The sequence below is a fragment of the Hetaerina americana genome, unplaced genomic scaffold (assembly GCF_022747635.1).
Source record: "Hetaerina americana unplaced genomic scaffold, ioHetAmer1.1.p SCAF_48, whole genome shotgun sequence".
NCBI classification, from domain to species: Eukaryota; Metazoa; Arthropoda; class Insecta; order Odonata; family Calopterygidae; genus Hetaerina; species Hetaerina americana.
In genome coordinates this window covers 564,305-589,994 of record NW_027287073.1, presented here as the reverse complement: position 1 = coordinate 589,994, position 25,690 = coordinate 564,305, and the positions used below count along the sequence as shown (strand labels likewise).

General features: G+C 36.9%; 1 protein-coding gene across 4 annotated transcripts in view; it reads right to left on the bottom strand.

Annotated features, from left to right (window-relative positions):
• Positions 1 to 23,578, bottom strand: part of Sec23 (transport protein Sec23) — a 34,838-nt gene extending 11,260 nt beyond the window's left edge. For 2 of the 4 annotated variants that reach the window (XM_071591491.1, XM_071591492.1), the window contains exons 1-13: positions 23,487 to 23,578; positions 22,977 to 23,256; positions 22,543 to 22,629; positions 22,252 to 22,407; positions 20,592 to 20,908; positions 19,084 to 19,228; positions 15,353 to 15,397; positions 12,274 to 12,548; positions 9,044 to 9,186; positions 8,021 to 8,172; positions 4,010 to 4,116; positions 1,384 to 1,540; positions 361 to 512 (exon numbers count right to left, since the gene is read on the bottom strand). In XM_071591491.1, coding sequence (XP_071447592.1) covers positions 361 to 512; positions 1,384 to 1,540; positions 4,010 to 4,116; positions 8,021 to 8,172; positions 9,044 to 9,186; positions 12,274 to 12,548; positions 15,353 to 15,397; positions 19,084 to 19,228; positions 20,592 to 20,908; positions 22,252 to 22,407; positions 22,543 to 22,629; positions 22,977 to 23,255 — 2,015 coding nt within the window. In that variant the 5' untranslated portion in view covers position 23,256; positions 23,487 to 23,578. The remainder of the gene's footprint in view (positions 1 to 360; positions 513 to 1,383; positions 1,541 to 4,009; positions 4,117 to 8,020; positions 8,173 to 9,043; positions 9,187 to 12,273; positions 12,549 to 15,352; positions 15,398 to 19,083; positions 19,229 to 20,591; positions 20,909 to 22,251; positions 22,408 to 22,542; positions 22,630 to 22,976; positions 23,257 to 23,486) is intronic. The other 2 variants (XM_071591493.1, XM_071591494.1) reach the window with 1 other exon arrangement.
• Positions 23,579 to 25,690: the final 2,112 nt, after the last annotated feature.

The window sequence follows — 25,690 nt, the reverse complement described above, 5'->3', positions numbered from 1 at the left end:
TGACCTTAAGGTTGAAATATTAAAATACTTCATAGTTCTACTAATTTTAACATAAATGAGAGCACGGTGACTTTGGATCAATTTTTATAGTTTCAAAATAAATATTGTCAAATATATCAAATATGACTATTCACTGAGCTATTAAAATAAATTGAGCAAACAAAAGACATTTTTTTAAAAAGAAGACATTCTCCACTCTCTGATGCAATAAGTCAAGAAGATGGTATCAAGGATAGAATATAAGATGTGCTGAGTATTTTATGCCATGAAATAGCAGGAGGCAATCAGCATTTCACTGCGGAAACCCACTTACTTCTACAGACATGAAATCATTCAGAGGGCTATAACCACCTGCATTACCTGTAAAACGAAGTTTCATCTGGACTGTTGTTAAACACTTGAAGAAACTGAGATCTTCGGAGATGGTACATGAACTGCGGGTATAAGCTGAAGTTTTCTGCCAAACGGAAGCTGTTGGGATCATCTTTAGCATATTCTCCAAACTTCTGGCACTGTAATCAAACATTAATTTACACATATCATAAATCAGAACATACGTGAATACATTTTAGTCTAATGACCACAGAAATAAGATCTGCTGGGGTTGCAGAAAGTTTATTTTCAATTTTACAAACATTTATTGGCCCTCCTAACGACAAATTTGCATTTCCTTCACATCATACAGAGGATCTGTCCCCAAAATAAGGAGAGTAAATCAGGGAAAAAAATTGATTGCAGATTAAAGCATGAATTACTAAAATTCTTTAAAATAGCACCCTTGCGCATCGACACACTGATGCCAGCACCTCCGGCAGTCACAGAACGCTACCTGGAAGGTATCAAAGGACTTTGTTCAGACACCCAGCAATGGCCTCTCTGAAGTTGCCCAGCATTCCAAAGTTCCTTTTTATTCTTAGAAAGAAGTCTGACTGTATGGCAAAGTGCATTGCCATGGGTCTCCTTCCTAACGTGTTAAAATTTTTTCCGTAACCTTTCAAGGGCTTCCACACAAAACTTGCTGTTCGTTAGAACAGTAGGTTAAAATACTTACATAAAACAAAAATTTACAGTTCGTAAGAATTGCACTAGCTGTAGTGCACCTACAGAATTTTTACTTATCCCCTTCAAAATTGATAGTAATGAGCACTTGCAAACCATTTCTTGTCATCATATCAATTAATTACATAAAAATACATAATTATTTACACATGACATTCACATAGAAAAATTGATAATCAATAATCTACCATTTTTGTCCTTTGAAGATGCAGAGTTTCTGTCACGGAAACAAAACTATGTCATTTAATTCTCTCTCTTGTGAGCACTAGGGAATGATGCTTCTACATGTCGGTGCCAATTTTTCCAGGTGAGGATTGTACTTACCAAGCGAATGAGTTGCCGGTCGACCCACCTAAGGACGTCAGGCCCATCATCTGTTGTCTCTGCCCTGTAAACCACCATCCGAGCCATCAGCACTGCTGCTGCCTCCTGATCAAAGCCTGCACTGATGTGCATGTGGTTGGCACTTGCATCTGCCCAGCTGCAACCAAGAGATAGAGCGTGTTCAGGAGAGCAACGTCACATTCTGCTTCATATGGAGTAATTTTGACAGTTAGCAGGAGACAAACTCCACAATACAGTTACTGATAGTTGATGGATGGAGGTACCACTACATACCAATGAACTGATGGCAGAACACTGAGAGGATGTGGTAAAGGGCAGCGAAAGGGAAACTTGAGCCAGAACTGGCAGTTGTCATTATTCAAATAAACATTCAAACCACTCTGATCACATTTTAACAAATAAATTCATTCAAACTGAGTAAGTTGCTTAGACAAACCCTTTTGTTTCAGTTATTTTAAAAATGAAACCATTAACTCTTTACAGTATCATGCAACGATATCATAATTTACTATAAAAGATCAAAAGTAATAACAACATTTATCTTTTGTCTTTGGAGAGTTCAGCCAAAACAATTAATATTTGAGGTGTATTCAATAAATAACAGGAATTTAAGGTACTTGGAAAGACTTTCTTATTTGTCTTTATTAATGTTATCCCCTTCAAAGTAGTATTAGACATTATAAACTGGGCTGTGGCAGGTGACTTGCTGATGAAATGTATGTCTACATGGTGCGAAGGAAACAGCTTGCTCCTTAATGTTGAAAAAACTCAAGCAATGGTCTTCTCGTCTTCACACAGCATAATTGACACTAACTCTTTAATAACATATGGTAGTAACTTAAACACAGTAAATTATTTTAAGTTCCTAGGAATTCATATAGATAGTAACTTGAAATGGAATCTCCATGTTCTGAACCTAATTAAAAAATTAAATTCTGTGTTCTACTTACTATCTATATTAAAACACTCTGTAAGCCAAAATGTACTGATGACATTATATTTTGGATTATTCCACTCAAGAATTTCATATGGAATTGTACTGTGGGGACTACCCTCTCACCTTCTCAGTATCCTGAAGTTACAGAAAAAGATGTTGAGAGTTATGTGTAATGAAAAATATTATGCTCACTGTCAACCTCTTTTTAAAAGGTTAAAATTGTTAACTGTACCTTGTGTACATATTTATCAATGTGTAATACTTGTTAATTGCATAGCGCTGACTTTGAAACTAATAACAGCATCCACTTATATAATACGAGACAAAACTACAACCTACATGTGAGGTCAACTAATTTAACCTTGCCTCCTTGGCCCCAAGTCTATGAGTATAAAACTATATAATAATCTACCTGAATGTATAAAAAGAGAAGGACGTGTAACTGTGTTTAAGAAAATGGTTCGTGAATTGCTCATTGAAAAGTGTTATTATAGTGTAAAAGAATACCTGAGGCCTAATTTATAAATTTGTAGCATTTTCTAATTTTGTAATATTTCTTATTTTTGTAATAATTTCTATTTTTGTAAATCTTGTACTTGACAAATCCTATGCACTTGCCAGTATTATTACTATGCACTGTCTCTCTTGGACGAATAAATATTATTATTATTATTATACACTTGTGCTAGTGCTTTCTTCTACTCCACAAAAAACTTGTTCGTTGGACTTGATCTTAGGTATAGATTTCACCTCTCTCCGTGATGCCTTTAATCTTATCTACGCTTGTAAAGGCCCATTAAAGTTTCATTTTTGTGTACAGAAAAAAGTCACACTGGTCCATGTCTGGTGAATATGGAGGCTGGGACATCATTACACTGCTGTTTTTGGCCAAGTTTTCACAAACAAGCAGTGAAGTGACGCAAAGACCCATTATCATGGTGCAAAATCCATGAATTGTTTCACCATTAATACAGGTATTTCTTTTGTATTGTTTCACATAAATGCCATTAAACTTTTAAGTAATACTCCTTATTGATGAAATCATGATACACTATGTGAGATTACAAAATTATGATTACTTTTTAAACATAATTCATATGCCAACATTATCCTTATATCACATGCTTTTGATGAATTGACAGTTAAGTGTAAAGTGGTTTGTCACACCTTACTTTCCTGGTGTCATAATAATTTCCCAGATTTGAATACAGAAAAGTTTCACCTAATACACTTTGCAAATAAAAATTAAAAAAGCAAAGTACTTTCTATTGAAGTGAATGGGAAGGGGATCCCACAGGTACAAAATACCAAATTTGTAAGTGTCAATATCAGTTTTAAAATCTTTTGGGATGAACACATAAATGCTTTAAAAAATAAGTTAAGCTCAGCCTGCCTTAATAAGGTCCATTAGATCCACAGTTACAGTAGATGTTCTCTGTGCACTACACTATTGAGAATTTTATTCTCACATAGCCTATTGTATCCTTCACTGGGGTTCATGCTCTAAGGCTTTGGCCATTTTCAGGGGCCAAAATCCTAGTCCTTCTAATCCTTTCTGGCTCTTACTTAAGGAAAGAGGTCACCTTTGTACACATTAGTATTCCAGTGGCTTTGTTTCCAAGAATGTTGCATAGGAAAAGGGGTAACACAAGGGAGTGGGACACTTACTTTCTGGCAATTGTGGTGACCCTTATGCGCCGCTGGCCACTCGAATGTTGATACTGCGTGATGAACTGGATGCAACCACGACCACCTTGAGGAATTGGTGCTGTGTGCTGTTGGCAGAGAGAGATAAACAAATTAATAACCTCAGGCACCATCACAAAAATAATAAAGCTATACAAAATCTCAACTAAAGGTAATAACGATATGGGATGACTTTATTGGGGCAAGATTGAGACTTCATAGTCCCTTCTTCCATATAATCCTTAATGATTAGCCTTTTATCAAAGAGATAACAAACAACAGTTAAACAAACAAAATCTCGACATTAAAAAGTTTGTTCGGACATACTCTCATAGATAAGAGACTTGCAGAGAAAAATTCCTTCCCTTGAAAAGACTTTTTCTGATTTCATTTAGGTACCAAAAATCACATTTTTATTAGACTTGATTTTCATGGATTAAAATCTTAATACAGCGAAAGGACTCCTATCTGACGACTCCTAGAGTTCTTTTGAAGGAGCAACAGTTATTACTCCTAATAGGTCCACCAATGGATTGAAGGATAGGAACCAGACAAATGGTAGCCCATGCAGACTCTATACCTTTGTGAGGCAGCTGTAAATGTATGTGACACCCGATGGACAGCCGTTTGAAGTGACAGGATCACATTGAAAATACTACTCAGGAAGGTAATGGGTAATCATCACAATTTATTACCCTACAAAATCATTTTGTAACCATACATGAAAATGAGTCCTGGCAACTATGTGACTCAACCCACTACAGCAGGTGTCATGCATGAAATTGGGAAGGAGGTTAACTTTCTGTAGTTGTCATTTCACATTCTTGCATAGATGAAGTGATAGCAGTGGCAAAAAAGAAGATGCATAAAGAGGAGCCACAACTGTTAGAAAAGGGACTTGGAATAAATTCACCCTTTCAATCCCTTGTCCCTCTCTGCGGGGGGATATTCCCGCTACCTGCAACCTTGGGTCGCATTCCCTGCCTTTCACAGTCTCCATGGGGGGTAGACTGTTTTGTGGGCTTGCGTGTGGTTCGATGGCTTTGGTGCTGCATCCTGGGGTGCAGTTGTTTGTTGATTTATGGCATATGTGTTTGCATGAGTGTTGGATGAAGGGATTTTTGCATGAGTGTCTGCACTGCTGTGGGTGTAATTTTCCATGTCGTCGTTTTGCATGTGGTATTGTTCCTTTTTACGGTTGGTGACCTAACACCCCCCGCCACACGCCCTTGTGGCGGATTGCGGGGTATTATGTAGATGAATGTCAGGGCAATGTTGAGGACAGGGGAAGTATATAGTAGTACATATTAAAATTCATTCACAAAAAGATGGAGAATAGGGCAAATAATTACTTAGAGGAAGATAAGTTTGGGTTCAGAAAGGGTAGGGATGCATGTGATGCCATGCAGTAATGAGATAAATGGTTGAAAATAAAATATAATATGTTTAAGCATAGTATTTTTTTTTCAAGTTTTCATGAAGCTATTGGATGAAGTATATGCAGGTCTATACATAGGCAGCTTATTCAAAACCTGTAGACTTGTGGAAATATATAGGTATTGGATATAAAATAAACATGGAGAGTGATAGTCAAGCACAGTGTTGCCGATGATCACCTGTTTTCTAATGTACCCATACTTAAAAATATGGTAATAGGCATACTGGAAGGACGGGAAGCAGGAATGAAAGTATGTGGGGAATTGATAACATAAGTTAGACTTGCAACTTTGAGACCAAAGAAGGTTTTAGAAAAAAAAAGGATATTGTTGTCATAGACTACGGGTAAAAATTAAAAAATAAACAAGTTTTGATCATCCCATGTTAAATCAGCAATTTTATAAAAACAATTACACCACTATCTTTGGCTTAGATAAAATTTTATGCATTAATGATACGATAAAATGTGAATAGTTCTCACCCTTGAACATTGAAACCTGGGTCATGTATCAAATATTACGCATGGAAAACTTAATTGTTCTGTAAATGAATGAAAGTGATTGCAATTACTCTTGTGCATGTCCTTGGCTACTGGCTTTCTCCCCTATAGCAAGTAAATTTTTGGATAATGAACACTTTCCCCATAAAGTAAATTCTGTACAAGCATCACCAAGTTTTATGATGCATACAAACAGAAGCATTGGTTTTAAAATGCTTCATATTTTCTAAACTACAATGCAAATAGGTGCACATTTGCCTGTGAGCAAGACAAATATGATTGGATAGATATTCATCCTGTACGACAATTTTTTTGAAATCTCTTAAAGTCTCCCAAGCCACTATTCACCCAGTGGACTTTATCCTCTTCAGAATTCATGCATTCAGCTTTTTTTTAGATTTTTGATTTGCGTACTTTCAAATTTTTATATTTAAAAAACCTTTCCTAAGTAATCTTGGAACATGAGAATGAAAGTTTTCACATTATTCAGTGCAAATCCACTATTTGAAATTCAAGTTTCATACTTTTCATAATATTCCGATTCCTCCTCAAATATTTTCTATATCTCATTAGCCCCTGGGTATTTAATCTACTTTGGTAGCAAGCAGGACTAATTTTCTGCATTGAATACAATAAAATTAAAAAGGTCATTTTAGTTTTTATTTTTAGGTCATTTTAGTGAACTTTAATCAGGATGCATGCCAAAAAGGTTGACAATCAGGTGAATGCCACACATACACATACAATGTCCATCAGATCTTCTGATAAAAATACCAACTTTTGGGTTGAGCTGTGCAAGTTTTGAGAATCCAATTTTCAAGTTTATTTTTTCCTTTGAGGGCTGATTACAAGTTGATGAAAAATTTTGATTGGTTTGAAACCACAAAAATGGATAATTTTGCAGTACTTGTACATTAAAAGATACAATTTAAAGTATTAAAAAATCTTTCATTCTAGCACCAGACAAATAAACCCTGTGTACTGTACATTGCAGATATCTACATCTTGTATTCATAAAGAGAGCCCACATACGTATTTTAATCTCAATCACATCTCTCCATCTACTCGCTGTCCCAAGAAAAACCCTGGATACCTCAGAACTTTAACAGATCTTGTAACACCAGCTGTCTGTTATTACACCCTGTCATACAATTGAGAATAAGGTTATTCCCATAGCACCACATGCCCATGTCTTGAATAATGGCTTTACCTAGAGTCATCAAATCTTCAAAGGATTTCTGATACAAATTGCTTAGGTCCATGCGCAATAATCCCTATAGAGCCCACTGCAGACCTCTCTTTCAAAGCCTTGGCATCTTAACAGTCCCTGGTGTTTTTATTTATAATTCGATAATTTTTGTAAAAAAGAACAGGCATCTATTCCCATCAAATAATGGCACACACGCCTATGGGACTAGGACAAGAAATCATCTGTGTGTAGTGACTGCTAGCATGACAATGATGTCCAAGGGACCTCGTTCTCTGTGCATCCAAATATTCAACAGGCTTCCCATTAGTTTAAAAAATGAGAAATCACTCTCTATTTTTAAAAATAAGTTATTTATGTACTTAAATGAAAAATTTTTTTACAGTGTGAACGACTACTTCAATTCTGGGTAATTCTGAATTTTATAATGTGTAAATCCTTAACTATGTGTGTAGGTGTAATTTTATTTTATTTTTCTTTTCTCTGGCTAGTAATCCAGTTACTGTACTTCTTGACGTACCCTATACGATTACATAATTGTATGATATTCTGTACCATTCTATGCACTTGTCAATTGGGGAAATAAAATTATTATTATTATACAAGTGACGTATTAGCCCTACAGGCTGTCAGTCTGATCATAGACGACACTTTCCTCACTTTTCTGGAACAGAACCATGATGCAAAATGAGAACTTGAGATATTTTCCCATTTCACCAACTGCTAACCTGATAATGGGTGTCACTGCAAAGAGCACCTCATCATCAGCAACCATTTCATCCCAGGTGCTCCACCTCAGTCATGACGCATGCATTTCACTGCATTTGCAACACTAGCTGCATTTACTCACCTGATTCACAACTTCAAAGAAGAAGGCACATGTGGTACTCGGGTTGAAGGTGCAGAACTTCCACTGGCATGTGTTGCCGATGCCAATTTCTTGGTCCGACACACATCCACTCTTGACGTTGAGTGACACGCAAGGCCCTATGGCTCCAGAGACTAGAGGAAAAGAGAGAGAGAGAGGTGACACCAACTTCCTCTGGAGCCCAACGGAGGAGGATGCCAGGAAGGTGACCACACTGTGGCATTTATTGGGACATCAACCACAAGCAACAACCCAAATCACATATGGATGGATGTGCACTCATCAACTGATTAGCCATTAAAAAGTATTCTCCTAGAAGTAAATTCAGACAGTAAGCCAGTGGACAGTATATTGATGGATTCCAATTACCATGGGATGAATTTAACTTAGTTAATAATTTCAATGTGCATAACATTCTAAGATATCATGTGAAATACGTGAAGTGAGCAGCTAACTCCTTAAATCTGGTATAAACATTTTAAATTGCTGCATGGGGAATATTCTACTGGGTATAATGGTGAAAGACTATATCAACAGTCAATGTGCTCTGAATGCTCAGTCATGAATAAATATCCAAACAATTCTGCTCAATGGAATTAGAAATGCACCCCACGGCGGCTGACATGCAAATTCAAGCCACAGAAAAATAATGATCTGTTCAAAAGATACAATTTGAGAGATTCACCACCGTCAGTAAGTACTCTCCAAGTAATGAAGTATCTTCTGATGGGCAATATAACTGGTCTCATCCCCACACCAGGTCTATAAGGTGGCACCAACCACTCTCTAAATAAGTAAACAACTAATTTCATAGAGATACTAAAATAATACCCTGAGAAACATTTCTGTTAACAGAAAAAGTCTGGTATCACTCTCAAAAAGTTATTTCTGAGTTGATGAAAAGAATCTCAATTTGAGGTATTGACACTTGTCCTGATACCGAAAATATTTACTGAGAACTGAATTTTCCTTTTTCCCACAGTCCAATCACCAAGAAAATTATACCTTTCAATTCCCTGGAGGCTTTGACTTCAAGTGAACCATTGAAAGCCATCTTGAATTCGCCCTTCTGATCACGAGCAAACACACGCTGGAATGTCTGCTTGAAGAGGGTTGAGTTGAATGAGTCTCCCATGACCATGTGGCCCCTGAATGCACGATTGAGGGAAAGAATGAGTGATAATGATAGAGGGAGAGGGGAGGATAACACAGCATCAACATATCTTGAGGTATCTGGAACCCAACCGCCACTGCTTGAGATTGACCCATTAAGACAAGTGAAGAAAAATACAACACGATGGCATGGTGAGGGAATGTACACACATGGTTTCACAGAACATGTATAAATGCCCCTTCAAAACATGAAGAGGTACCACTCAATATCCAGCCAGAACATTTACCCTCTTTTTTTGCCTGTGTACTTGATGAGTCAGCCACTCCAGGAGTGACTATAAAAAATTGAGCATAAAAAGTTTCCGGGGATAAATTAAAGATTAAATTGAATAGTGAAGATCCCGGCATGATGTTTTGAAATTGAACACAATGAATTACTACATCATTTCATTTTCCACTCCAAAAATTTGATTTTTCTCACAGATTCAATGTTACCTTATCATTTTCAGGCACAATGTGAGACCAAGAGCCAATAGTACATACACTTTTAAATCAGGGGGAGAGAGGGAGGAATAAGTGGATGAATGGGAGGGGAAGACAGATGATTTACGGATGAGGAAGAATGGAATGAGATAGGGACTAGGTTTGCCAGCTGACAGTTAAGAATTGAAAAAATCTTATTCATGCAATGATAATGTCTTGGTTTTACCTGAGCAGTGTCCTCAAGCACTAAATCATCTAGAAAGTATTAAGTCTCTCCTGGTTTTCCTGAGATTAAGATAATGTTTCCTTAGATGGAGCACTTGTCATGTTTTTTTTGTTCAGGAGAAAAAGTTCCTAGCTATATGATGATGTATGAGGGTAGTCTGAAAAGTTTCTGAACTATGAAATAAACGAGACATTTTTTTCTTCATTTTATTTTTAATTTTAAACATAGTCTCCTTTTAAGTTTATACTCTTTTTCCAGCTATGCTCTTCACTTTTTTAACCCTTCCAAATAATAGTTGGCTTCTTTCTCCACAAAATTCATGCATGGGGTAACCTCCTTATCACATTAAAATCTGTCCTCTAAATGAAACTTACAAGGCTACATAACAGGAAAGAGTCACTGAGGGCCAGATCTGGTGAATACAGTGAGTGATCCACCAATTCTAAGTGCAACTCGTGAATTTTAGCCAATGCGACCACTGAAACATGACCTGATGTTTTCCAGATGGAAAAGCACTGACTTCTTCTTCAAATGTAGTATTTTGTTGCAATTTCTGCAAGTTTCATTTTTGCCAAGTGATGATGGGTAATACTCTCCAGTTAATTTTTTACCTTTTTGAAGATAACTGATGCAAAATTCCATGACTATCCCAAAAAACAGTCGCCATCAGCTTCCCGGCCAATGAAACCGTCTTTGCCTTTTTCAGACCACGCTCACCCTTTACAGTCCACTGTTTTAACTGTTCTTTTTCCTAAAGAATGCACTCCTGGATCCATGTTTTACCTACACCCATGAATCAAAGCAAAAAATCTTACTCACTTCGCTGAAACCACTCCAAAAGGGCCTTGGAAATGTTCATTTGAATGCGTTTTCGGTCCAAAGAGACAAAATTCCACACACAACGCCCAGATATCTTACACGTCCGATTCTTCAGTCAATATTTGACAAATGCACTCTTTCCATATGCCTAGAACCTCTGCTATCTTTCTAGCCTTAATTCGATGGTCGTCCAGTACCATTTGGTAGACTTTTTCGATGTTATCGGTAGTTTTTGGCCATCCCAAATGCTCATCATTAGCCAAGCAGTCACCTGTAAATATAGCTTCCCAAAATTTCACCATAAAAATGATGCTGCAAATGATGCTCCCCATACAGTGTCCAAATTGTCTTCAATTTGTGCATGCATATTGCTTTTCAAACACAAATATTAAATGACATTTTGATACTCAATTACTTCGATTTTCACAAAACCTCACGACTCATTCAAATGATTGTCATGCAACAACTGAGTGTCCAAAATGGCAAATATTTTGACACGTGCCTTTTAAAGCACGCGCAAACACTTTCCCTAACTTTTTTCAAAGAGTACCGGCATCTTCACGCTGAGGTCTGAAACTTTTCAGACTACCTTGGTATTCACCAGACATCTCATAAATGCCATTTTTCTTCACATTGTCAATTGAGCATTTGTTTTTGTGCAAGAGTTTTGACATATTTTAAATTCATAATGATGCTTAATATAGTACAGTTAATTTCCCTTGTGTAGGGCATCCTGCAACCTTTCACCCATGGGAGTTAGAGGTTGCAGGATTTGTGAAATTATTAGGTAATGGGAAATGATGACAACAGAAAGTTAACTTTAAACTACCACCTCCATGATTACCATTAATAATTACTTTCTTTAGAGGTGATTTATTGATAAAATAACTTTTAAGATGCATGATATTAGCAAACTGACATTATAAGCGGGCAGTAAATAATAAAATAAAACAACGTAGTTTAACAATGCAATTGAGAGTCTGGCAAGTATTCACTAGGATAAAACTTGAACATTACAACAATTTCAGAGTGAAAAAATCATTCGCCTTGACCGGGATTCGAACCCAGATCCCTCAATGTCCAGTCGAGTGCTTTAGCCAGTTAAGCTATCGAGGCATCCTCTTAAACTCAAAAAATTGTAATAAGTTACTGTTGCGGCATCTCCCGCAGTTTCTTCGGAATTTGTCAAGGTATAAACAGCCTAAGTGTTCAAAAGTTGGCTTTAACCTCGTGGAATGTGGCACGTCGCGCACGACTGCTAATGCCAGTGGCATTGTATGTATGGTATTTCATCACAATATCTTGTTCCTTTAAAAGCCCCAAAATGTCAGAGTTTAAGAGGACACCTCGATAGCTTAAGTGGCTAAAGCACTCGACCGAATATTGAGGGATCTGGGTTCGAATCCCAGTCAATGCGAATGATTTTTACACTCTGAAATTGTTGCATTGAAATGCACATTAGCGGATGACTCCGTTATAAGTTACTGTTGTGGTATCTCCCGAACATTTTTTTTTATTATTTATTTTAATATTATTTCTTTTTGCACTTCTATAAACAAAGTGAGAGAACAATGATTTATTACAGTTCACTCACCCTGTGGCATTGCAGCACTGCTTCATCTCTAGTAGTCCTGTCTGATCAAGGGCACATGAGTACACGTCAATGGCATGCCCCGAAGATGATGCTCGTGCAGCAAGGGCCTCGTAGTGGCGTGTTGCCTTCTTCGTGTACTTGGCAGCATCCTTCTGAAGGTCATGGTGGGACCTGATCGGCTGACGTAGGTCATCATTGACCACTTGGCCAGGCCCCTGAGAGCACGGCCCACCCACGAAGAGCATTATGCGGGCACCAGTGTTTGGATACGTGCACTGCAAACAGAACGCACTGACTCAGTTATCTTATGTTAGGAATGTGATGCAGCACCCAACCTATCATCTCACACTTCCCCTTACACACACACACACACACGCATAACAAAGGGGGTCACACCAAGAGAATAAAAAATACAATCAAGCTTCCATTTTGTGGTCCACAAAACAATTAACTCAGAGCCAATGGCAATGGATCAGTTACCTCTAGTTCTGAATGCACTATCATGAATCAAGACATATTTTTTACCATATTTGATTATTGAATGTAATTCTATCAAAGCAAACTCAGGATACAATCTCATTTTGAAGCAAATTGAATCATAAAAATTCTTCTACGAGAAGCAAAGTTGTATATACTTAAAACACTTTTTCTCAACACTTATTGAGCAAATTTGAATGCATGGTTAAATTGATGGTTACCGACTTAACTATGTGAGATTCTTTTTTGAAGAATGACAAAAAATCTCTCAATTTTCCACAATTCATTACGAACCACCAGTTTCATTGAATCATCATTGAGTGGGGAAAACATAAAAAGGATGGCACACAAGGTTAAGAGGAAAATTGTCATCAGGAATAGGGTTCTATGCAGAAAAAAGTTACCAATTGGAGAAACCAACCAAAGAACTTCAGTTTTTGAGACTAATGCCCTGACCGCTGGACCACCCATGAGTAACCATCCTTGGAATCCACAAGGATTCACGCAAGAAAATACCCAATTAATTTGCCAAGGGATGGCACTTATGTGCTCTTTTACCCACTACTATATTGGGGACAAGGAAAGGATAATACAAGACACAGACGTATTATATTTGTGAGGCAGTTACAGTGAATTTAAAGGCACTCATAGGCAAAGAAAGGTATGAGTCCTATTGGCTAAATACAAACATTCGTACATGAAAATTCATCCAATGGCAAAACATAAATCTCAAAAACTTATTTTCTGCATGGAATCACCTTCTTTCCACCTTTTTCTCAACACAAATTTCCCATTCTCATCCTGCCTGGCATGGTTATCCTTGTGATGTAGTCACACTAATCCATTGGCTGCATTAATTATCTGTACTCTGCTTCATCCCATAAATTCATGGAGTCTTCCATCCTTTTCTTGTCTGCCAGCTTATTTCATTTCTTATCCTTCAATAACACAGTTGCTCATCCTATGCTACACAAACTACATTACATTCTATCTTCTTCACTCCCACCATTCAGTTACAATAAAACAAACTGCCAACAGCTTCTGATATAATTCTGGGTTTTCTATGTATGGCTTTTCTATTCTAGTTTCTAGCTAGACACTCACGCATATCCAGCTATAATTCTTGAATTGATTCTGGTCAAATGCTAAGTTAATATTGTATTTATATAAGGGCATATATATCCTTTAATAATTAGATATAGAAATTTACTGCAGTATTACTACACACTACAAGTAATTCAGTCTTCATGGCATTATTGGAAAAACTTTCTTGCTTTTTTCCAAAAAAGTACAGCATATTTTATATTTCTGTGAATACAAGCAACTAACTACCTAGCAACATACGTGTAAGGGAATTCCACGACTGTGGTATTGCCTTACATGTATGTTGCTATGTACTTTAGACATAAGCATATTCATAGGCATAGAGACTGCCAGTAGGAATTTTCTTAATAGCCCACGGGACGAAATCTGATAAAGGTAGTTATATATGTTCTTAGTTAAATAGTGACTCTAAGAAAATGTTTTAGTCATTTTCCTTGTGATTAACCAGTAGTTTTGACATTATAAGTTCAAAAAATTCCTGATTTTTACTCTGATGGTGCAATACGTGGGAACTCTGAGAACCATCAAGCAAACCAAGGAAATTGAAGCATGGCAAAAAAGCATGTAGATCTGCTGATCTCATAGTAAACAAAACTGAAGTCTGGGAGTGAATGAAATTTTGAGAGGAGAGTAGATATCACTTATTTCATCCTAGTTGCTCCTTATATTGCTGCAAGCTGTAAAACATTCTCCTCTACCCTCCCTCCCAGTGACTTGGGCCAGACCCTCAGTCTACAAGATATTTCAAAAGCATAATAGCAACCTTTCCACTGTTCTCTCAGCTGACACCTTTGCACCACTATAGATATGCAACCAATGGAAATGGTATATTTTTATTTCCATTGTTTCGGTAGTCAATCGGTGGATGGTGAATAATTTGATGTTGTCAGATATGGAGGGGTAGTTGTGAACGTAGTAGACTGTGATAAAGGGAAGAATAGGGAGTAATCTGGGAAGAGGAGAGGCTTTCTGGATGGCATGAAGACAAGAATAAATCATCAACTGAAGGAGGACGTAGAAAGAGGATTTTAGGCTTGGAGAAGGAAATGTTTTATGAGTCCACAATTATATGCAACATTTTTCATTCCAAAACACATCTAATCAGTGAAAATGACTCTCTATGATGATTGTGCCATGAGACAATTCATGCTCCAATCTTATGGATTAATTCTAAAACTATGATCAGATATTGGGAGAATATTTTGGAGGTTGAAAGCAAATTTTTCTATGCAATTCAGTATCAAAACCCCAGTTTGCAATTAGGTATTCCATTCCATCCCAATTACCATTATGCCAGTCACAATAGAAGTGGTCATGCAAGCAGCTCTGTCTGCCAGATTAGTCAGCTTGTCAATTTTTCAAGGGTACAAATGAGCATAAATGGGTTATTGAACATGATTGAAACAAGATCATGAAATGAGGATGCAATCAAATGTGAATTTGGTTGAGTGGAGGTATGAGGAGGAATTTAACACGCCATTCCACATTCGGATATTACCCTTGTGGGATTGTCTTTGAAAAGTGGACCCAAACCAAGAGAAACCTATGGGAATAGAAAACAGCATATTAAGAAGGAAAAGCCAACATGAAACTACTTCTAATAAAAGTACTTGAATCGACTACACAACACTAAAAAAAATAATCATGTACTTGCATCAGAAACCACAGTCCTAGAAAATAGTTTGATGCACAAGAAGGCCATTATACTTCTATAGATTCTAATGTATCATTTTTTCCCTAATATTCCCAATAAATGTGCTATCCTTTTCCCCAATTTTTCTATGGAGTATTTCAAATATGATCACATATTTTTATATGGATCTAACATCATCAGTTGGTTGCTACAAATTTCTGGGTTCTCGCCATTAGAAAGCCTATCCACGTTAACTATTGCTGTGAGCTTCCGAAACATGAAGAGATAAACTGATCAGGAAACCTATGTACCAAAATTAAACCTCATAACTTCATATGCCACCAGTATTACAGAAGTCGGACTGAAACCATTGTTTTGGTTTTTGGCCACAGCTTGCATGCACAATAGCCAACGTCAAAAATAAACTAATATCACAGCTGAGTGAAACATTCTTCTCATCAGGATTTCCTAATTTTCATATCATATAATCAATTCATTCATCAAATTCCTGACTTTAAAAATAAGAGCCTTTTCTCTATTTTTTCCCAAAATTTTGAAGAATATAAGTAATTCCAGACTTTTTCATGATTTCCCTGAATGAGTGGCCACCCTCCATGGCTTACCTCGCATGGAGCACTAAATAGCATGTAGCAGATTGACAAGGGGAATATAAATAAGGGGAGAGTTCCCCTTGTCACACACCAGTTTAAGAGAAACCCACAAATTTTGTGTTTTAAACAAGTATTCCAAGGCATCATTGCGGTTTAAACCTGCAGCCAAGCACTGTAACACCACACTAAAAAAATCCCATTACCTTGAGATGAAACAAGGCTGGCCTTAATCAACTTTAATATGAACAGATGGCAATAAAACTTGGTTAATGACACTTGGCATCTACTTAGCAGCCTTCATTAAAATGCATTAGCAACTTAAACAAGCTTAGTGGCAAGATAAAATGATTAATATTCAACAATTTCAGAAAAACTGCTTATGCGCAGCAAATTTTGGATACGCTCAAGTAGGAATAGGCTGGTTGAAAATTCAACTATCAACAGAAAGGTTTAATACAAGCAAGACAGAAGATATAATTTTACTTAAGAATAAGATGACCCAGCAGCTAAAGAAGCCTTAGGTTATGACCTGAAATGCTCAAAAGACAAGCACCATTGGTGGAACAAGGAAATTGAAAAATAAATAAAAATTTAATGGAAAAGATATGAAAAGGTCTTTGCCAAAACACAAAATTAAATATACAAATTAGCAAGCATGAGTATGCAAAATATTTTCACAAAAAATAACTGGCGAAACTAAACCTTGAATAGAATATAGGCATCTTTCGGAAAAATAATGTTAACCGACAGCCAGACACTTATGAATTCATTAAGGATAAATACAGGAAACATTAATAAACCAAATAATTCACCAATTTATTGGAAAAAAACATTTCAAAGGATTTCTAAAAGATAAGGAGAGAATCTGAGCATTATTTTGAAAACCTTAAACATAAGTAGGACTGCAATAAAAATATGCAAAAAGCATAAAAATATCAATAATGCATTAAAATGGTGGGAATTCCAGCAGAATTAAGCATAGAACTGGCAGCTAATGTGAACACCTCAAAAGTATTACCAGACTGTGCATGTATAAATCACATAGAGGTCCTAAACTGGTAAAAAAATATCTTTTATCCAACCAATCCATAACAAGGTGACAGGGATGTAAAATTCTATTAACCACAAAGGAATATTCATATGACTTGATAATACCTTCTGATGCCTTTGAGATGCATAACAAATTCTTTAGAGTTATCGTGTATGCATAAAAAAAACTTTTGGGGAGAGAAATCCTTGGACTGATTTTTCTACTTTCAGAAACTGAAAAAATGAGTTTTTTCAAATGGTAAATTTCAAAATCAAACTTAGAGATTTAATCATGTGACACTAAGAAGAAAAAACTGTCACCCTTTCTACAAGTCTAAAAGATGTTTCTATACATGAAATACAACATGAAATGTTAAAATGTAGTTTTGCCATACAAGGACGAGGATAACCAAAATATTCATAAAATATGGCCATGACAAACAGATTTAATTCATATGAATTAAAATAGTTTAAAAAACAAGTGACTGCAATTAGGGAACAAATGAACATTACTTTTTATTCCTTGTGATTAATTCAAGTTTTTAAAGCCATTTTTACAAGGGTAAAAATATAGTTTTACAAGAACACAGAACTATCATCAAGTGAATAGCAGATGGTATTACCAGGAAGCTAAACCAAGCATGTATTCAGGAAAAACAAATGATTGACAAAGGACAAATATCACTGATATGGATTCATTTTCAGTATATGATACCAATTAAAATAATGCACCGTTGATAGTTAATGCTAGTTTGTTGCATAGTAAAGCTATGAGTATTAGGCCGTCTCAAAGAAGGAGAACATGGAATTCCCACGGCTAATGAATGTGAGGGATAAGATAATGGGAAAGTACGGATAGTACAAAAATGTATACATTGAATACTATTGATAACTTTTGATTGAAGCTTTTAAGGAGGCCCAGGTATTTTAAACTGGTATTTTCAAAAAAGTATATCAAAGTTTAAAGCATTTAATTATCTTTATGATTGTAATTTTATTAAAATTTTGAGGTGCTAGGAAGAGAATAGCATGGATAATCATTTCACGGATAGTCGAGAGTTACTTTATTTAAAGTTAGCCACAATAAAAAGCACAATAAACCCTAAGCTTTGGTAAAGTATTGCTATTAGCTTATATTTAAACTATTTTGACTCAAGTGGGATCAAAATAATGAGGCTTTATGCATTTGAAACATGCATCCTCATGGCAGTGAGGCTATGACAAAAGCAGCTCAGCAAAAAGGTGAAACTTTCAAGCAATGAAAATACGATGTTACATAAGTATTGTGGACCTAATAGAACCATTTTCATACCTATTGCAGACTTTCTACAAGAAGAAAGGGTTGAGAAAGGGGTCCAGTGAATTTTCTGAAAGAAGAAGTGCCTTAGTCTTATCGGAATCACACTATGAAGCAAGGTAGTTTGATGAAGTGATGTTCACTGAAAAGGTTGAAATGAGAACATGAAATGCAAAGAGGAAGACCAAAGAGATGGGAGATGAACATGTGCAATGGCAAACATCAAATGAGATGCAATGTGGGAACATGTGGATAGGCGGCAATGGAAAGAACATTCAAGTGAACAGTAGCACCAAAACATGCTTGGAATTTATAACCACTAATAATAATTACCTACCTAAATCAGTAACATATATCAATGCTACTCCTTGGAGCTGGACATAGTAATAATCTAATCTTCCTTAATCAAAGAATAGTGCAATATATGTATTAGCCCACACACTTTGAATTCTGTAATTAAATTTCCACATCAATTCTGTGAAAAATATTGACTTATTACATGGGGCCTCTTAACCGAGGGCTGAAGTATGCTACGGGGAACTGTTTTTTAGTATCAAAACTATCAATCAACTTCGTATGCACCTATGGCAAAGAGAACACATATGGAGCGCAATGTTAAATATGATGACCGGTACATATATAGACACCCCAGCAAATACCTCAAGGAGTCCAACAGCAATTGAGAGTGCAACACCAGTAGAGCGCAGGGAGCGCTTGCCTTGTGCCACAGGCCAGGGGTCCCTCTGTAGCTCCCCGAGGAGATCCGTCAAACTCATGTCACACTTGTGCACTGGCTGGAGAAACCTTCACGCCCAAAAAAAAAAACATTTTTAAATGAAAGGCATGCAAGCAACACACCTTAAATGTACACAAGTGACAGACATGGAAAACCCTCTACATACACATGTCGTGATCTAATACAAACAAATTACATAGATGCAACCTGATAGATGTTTTAGTATGTGCAGCAGTTAAAATGTGATATGCTCATATACACCTCTATCGCGCACAGAGTAGACAAAGAAGACATGTATGCATAATTTGCTTTTATGAACCAATTTATAGGCACTGCCTCCTTCAATTTCAAATTATTGTGCGGTTTTGCAAAATAAGCTTACTTTGGAGCATCCTGGTAAATAGAGAATTTGCTGCACACCCGAAGGGCAATATGGTGAAGTAATGAAACATTTAACGGGATCTTTGATATTACAATCGTGCATCAGGCATTGGTTTTTGAACTCAGCCTCAGTAGGCATAAATATCGGTTCTTGAAACAATTTTTCTCATTTAGGTTCTGTTTCTATTCTCAAGAAGCAAACTTGAGTGAAAGGAAAATTTTCTCGTTGATTAAGCATCATTAACCAGATACATTAAGGTGGGATATTAGGGAATGGGAGAGGATGACAGAAGTGGGACTGCCTCTTGCTGAGACCAATGGATAATCCACCCATCAGATAATATGCCAGGTAGCTTAAAATATATCAAAATTTATAACTAATTATTATATCAGGAACTAGTTTCTTAAGAGATAGTAAAAAAATCTGTACGACCTAAAGGGTGTACAGTATCATCACATTAATGTCAAAAGTTTTAGAGTAGTAGTAGTATTTAGGGGAGGTGACCGAGAGCTGAGGTCATTTGCGCCATAGGGGATGGACAGGAAAAGATGAAGGGTAAAGAGAAACCCGGCGTCGGCATTAGCCTGCCCTTTATGAAAGGCGCCAAGGGGTCCGTAGTGTAACGTCCCATCCGATGGATGGCGTACTCACACGAAGTGCCCTCCACAAAGCACCTCAGGTAGGGATCGAGATACCTCTGACAAATATTCAACACCGCTGGGATTTGAACCCGGGCCCTCTGGGTGGGAAGCCAGTATGATAGCCACCGCACCATCTCAATCCCCCCAAAAGTTTTTAAATCTGAAATTAACTCTATGAGTGCACCTTTATCAATGCATAATGGGTATTAGTACTTCAATAATTATTATAACTACTATAAAAAGCATGAACCGACTACCCTGTATCCTATCTGCATTCAAATATGATAAAATAAAGGCTCTAAAACATATCTACACAAACATAAAACAATGGATCAGATTTTCAAACATCTCCAGCATTTCATGGGATAAATAAACAATGATTGTGGTCACTTATGTGTCCTATCTCACCGATTGGCTGGAGAGATTGGCTGCCCTCCTGGACCTCGTGGCTGCTGCCCACCACCCATCATGGGCACTGCCCCATGGGGGCCACCGTGCTGTCCTCCCCCTACTGGCCCTCCCCCCCCAACATGCATCCCCGAGTGCCCAGAGCCGGCCATCGGGCCACCTCCAACGGGCCCTCCTGCTCCTGGACCCCCCACAGCACCTCCCACCTGGGCGTATTTGCCAATGCCCAGCATGTCCTGCACCTGCAGTGCCGTCAAGTCTTTGGTGCCACGGAACACATAGCTCTTGGAGCACCCCTCCCGACCTAACTCATGCACCTGCAAACAAGCACAAAAGATAAGTGCACTGGAGCCATAAGAGGACGTGACCGCATTATTAAGGTGGTCCCTCCCAACCCAGTGGAAAATTTCCTTTCGCTGCAAGATTTGATTCATGTGATAGCACCAATTGACCAAAAGTGCAACATTTCATTTATGAGGGAAATAATAGAATTATCACCACAATCATCAAAATGGATTAATATTTTTTTTCTCCTTAACAAATTACAAACAAAGTATTTTTCACAATAAATTATAATTTTGTATAATCCGTAAAAAAAATAAAATTTAACACAACGGGAAAGCTATTTTTCACTCAATCTTTTTTAACAATTCCACAACTATCTTACCACAAATAGCAATTATGAATTCCAAAAATGTTTATGAAATTTATTTCTGCAGTTAGAATTTGTAACTTTTGCCCCACGTAACTTTCTTTGATTTAGAAACAGTGACTTTTTTTCAAGACCATTCTTAAATAATTTTGACAGAGAAATAAGAATGCTCTAAAGTTATAGCTTCTTAGGAGAAAAATCCTGCAGATCAACCAAGAATATTTTAAACATGGGTTTACCATCATACACAAAAACACCTTTAAAAACAATCTACATTGGTTGGGTGATATTAAGTTATGATACAAATTGGAATTACTCAAGCTATGTGATTTTTTGGGTACCAGCTCTTCCTGGGAAGTCATGACCGGCACAGGGAAAGGAACTGGCCATCCTACCCAGACGTGTGAATTTCACACGCCGTTGGGCTTAGTACTGGGTGAACTCAACCATCTCCTAACAAACTGACTGATTTTCGGGTTAATTACTGGGTCTACCTCCAAACCTTAAACAATTCAACTTTATAAAATAACCTCGCCATCTAGGACATGCCAGAGTGAAAAATTTTATTTCTTCTCTCTCGCATGTTTAATCTCTAAAGCCTCATGTTAAGTAGACTGCTGGGAAGCTAGGCAGAATGTTGGAACGCATTAGTCCCATAAACATGCCATGAGGATCCAGGAGCCCAAAGGCCAACTCTCTACCCTTCAACCCAATTGGAATGGGTGACCCTAGAAGGAGCAATTATCAATGCCTGGCCAAGACAGTTCTAGGGTTATTAGGAGAGACAACCCTTACATCACATCAAGATGAAATTGCCTTAAATTGAAAAATATAAAAAAAAAACATTCTGTGATTGTAGCAACTTAAGTTACCCTATTTTAAAAACTTTATTCTCTTCCTTGAACAATTATTACATATAATTCCCCACTACCCTCTCATCCACAGTTATGCTCTTAGTCTTTTTTCCAAGTGGGTAGATTTTGCAAATCATGGGAGCAATTATCTTACCTGCACCATCCTCCCAAATGTGATCAATCCAATGAGAGCATTTGGTGGTAAGAGACTCAGCGACATCTGCAATGACTCCTTCAGAGCCACTAACTCCTCCTCTTCAATGCATGTGTCAATGACCAGGAGGAAAATAGGTGGGAGACATTGTGCTCTCTGAAACAGGCAGAGAGAGTAGCTTGATTATTTGTGCCAAGGTAATACAAGATTCAGTCTTCATATTTCATTTCAATAAAACTGTTAACCAGTTATGTTGGATTTTTCAAATGGAAAGAAAATATTCATACTTACTGTGATTGTATATTCTATTGTGGAAAATGTGTGGACAAGTTCAGCTGGTTGGTGCTGTTCTGAGATGGCAGCATACTGGGGTGGAAACTGGAAATATTTAAAGTGATTAAGTACTAGAAGTAATTGAATGAATATATTTTATATCAGTTCCAAAATTCAAATAGGGATACATGAACAGTACAAACGTGTTCGTGGTACTTAGTAATTAGACATAAATATTACTGCATATTTTATCAGTAGTCTAGTGGCTTAGAATAGGTTTTTGATGGGCCCGGGAACTACACACCACTTCACTTGATACCTCTAACTAGCATGACACAAAACATCCTTAAACCCCATAATGCTTAGAGTGCTAGCTTGGGCCCTGTTTCTTTGGTTATGGTTAAATGCACACGCATTCACGTCACCAGTTTCATACTAGCAAATTCACTCACCGGATTCCTCTGAAAGCAGAAATTGCACACCCATAGCTTCGCCCGGTAATCCACTTGGCAAAGAGGATTTAAAATAGCTCTGCAGGTATTTCTTGTGCATAAAACAGGATCATACTGGATCGGCGGAAGATCTGGTCTTTCATTTAAAGGCTGGTAAAGGCACCCTAAAGGTACTACTAATCGCGTTGCATCAATCCTACTTGATGGCCATACGTTCCAAGTAAATCGTACACCATCCTTTTCTTCGTTCTGCTGAATAAACTCCTCGTAGGTGGTCATCCTTGAAAGATTGAGACAATGACGTAAATTGCTAAATCAAAATACAGGACATCCAAAATTATCACCATATAATCCGGTATTTTTCGTAACACAATTGGTAGCTTTCATTTTGACATTCAATATCAAAATTCAAATACGGATTACCCAGCATATAAAATCGCATGAATTCCAGGGAGTGCAATTAAAATAATAACAAAAATCCAAGAAAACCAAACAATCACACTTACTTACCTTAATTAAAAAGATGATCGACCCCGAAATCCTATGAATTACCCAACATAGAATTATTCGCCGGACACGTCACGTTTTTCCGACAGTAGAAGAATGAATTCCACAGTTCCGAAGCCAAACGTCATATGAAAAATCTGAAGAACCAATTCCCTCTCGCGAACTCTCAATGGCGGTGGATTGCAACAATTGTAACGCATCCAAATCTCGTATGTCCGCCGTTAGGTAGGAAACTTCACTTCATTGAGTACAGTAGCAGCTAATTATGTCATTTAAAGCATTTATGAAAGTTTAAATATTATTTTCTGCATATATGATTGTTTGAAATATCACCATCTTACTCAGGTTTTCAAAATGTAGGTAAAGGGTTTAGCCGAATGATTGCATTATCTGACTACAGAGATTGGATTATTTTTGGGATTTTAGGATTGTATTGAGAGAAGGAAAATGGATCAAAAGCTAAATGAAGATTGTATAAAATACATCTGTTCCTATTTATTTCCTATCCCCGAAAAATAGTCCATCAAGCAAATGTAAACCATGAAGTGAAATGTATACGTACAAATCTCCAGAGTAATATCAACATCGATTATGCGCCGATTTCAACGAGGATATCTCATTGATTAAAGCGGGGCTCCTCGATGCTACTTTAACACGTGGAAGAAATTAACATTGAAGGATCACATGTTCGCATATTTTTTTGGTATAAGTCTGTCAAAACTTATTCTGTTGGGTGGGCACTTTTATTTAATTTTGCTAGACTCCACTTTGTAGGAAACCAACAGTTTTAGAAAACATATCATGTTTAAAAATACCCCTTGATCAGTTTTGTAAATTATACATACAATATTTCAGGAGAAGTATTACAGTAACAATGATAATAAATTTCATTTGCCATAACGATCGTCATACACAACAATAAGAATTAAGGCTCTCCCAAAAAGAGAGCTGAAGCACATAATATTTGTATTGAGTGGAAATCATTAGATATACAGCACATCAATACTCAAATAATTCTCGTGGCTCAAATAATGGACTTTCCCATGGATTCATAATAATAAATATTCTTGCATTCATTCAAGCATAAATATTCTTACATTTTAGATATTCCGTGGTAAGCCTATAATACATTCATTTGCCCATCTCATGAGGTTCTAGTTTCAATTTATCTGTCCTGACTGACTCACTGTGTTAGTAATTTTTGGTGCTTGTGACTTGAGAATGATAATCTGAGTTGGAAGAAAATGTACCTATATGAGCCTTTATATATAATAAAAGAGATAATATATGCACACAAGGAAGCAGGAGAATTTTTAATAACTAAAATACTTGTGTAGACAGCAAACTAATGCTGAAAGACCATAATTCTGACTATTCTTTTCTGAACCTTAAATGTCTTATTTAAGAAATGGAAAAACATAATGATATATAACACTTAGGGATAGAAATTGCTGTGGTAAAATTTTAGTAGGACTTCAATAGCACTTGTATTTCTTTATCAGTATTCAAGTTTCACATTTAAACTCAAAACCCTCACAGTGACTTGCATTCGGCTCCTGGGAGCTTGCTAGGACTTTGGGTTGAACCTTGCCCTCTAGGGGGTGCACACTGCTCCTTCCTGTTGACCCCCACCCCTAAAATCTCCCTCTCTCCTCCCCTCCTTTTCATCACTGGTATTCTTAGTTTTCTTCCACTGTTAAGAAAGGTGGTTGTGCCAACAAAATATTAAAAATACAAAAATGTAAGTGCCTCCTTATTGGTGTGTCTTAAGTTTTATGTGCCATCGTCATGCTTTTTACTAACCTTACATTAACTTTTGTGTATATAAACGTATATAGGTGTGTTATGTGGTGGTTAATTTTATAATGGGCCAAAATTTGTTTTTATATATGTTTCCGAGGCAGAACAACCTTTTTAACTCAAAGGAAGAAGACTGAGAAAATAGGTAATGGAAAAGAGAAGGAAGGTTCCTAGGAGCAAACGTTAGGAGGGTGAGCCAAATGGAAGAGAGAAAATACCCCTTAGTGGGCTAGTTTGAAGCCCACATCAGAGCATACTCATAGAAGTCATTTTTATACCATCTCAAGGATTTTGAGCTTTAATAGTATATTTAAGGGGGCAAGGGAAGCAAGCAGTCATTGAAGGAAACATTGTGGAGGAAGGAATGCTTGGAAATTGTTTAAGGGACAGATTAGGAAGAAGAGTTG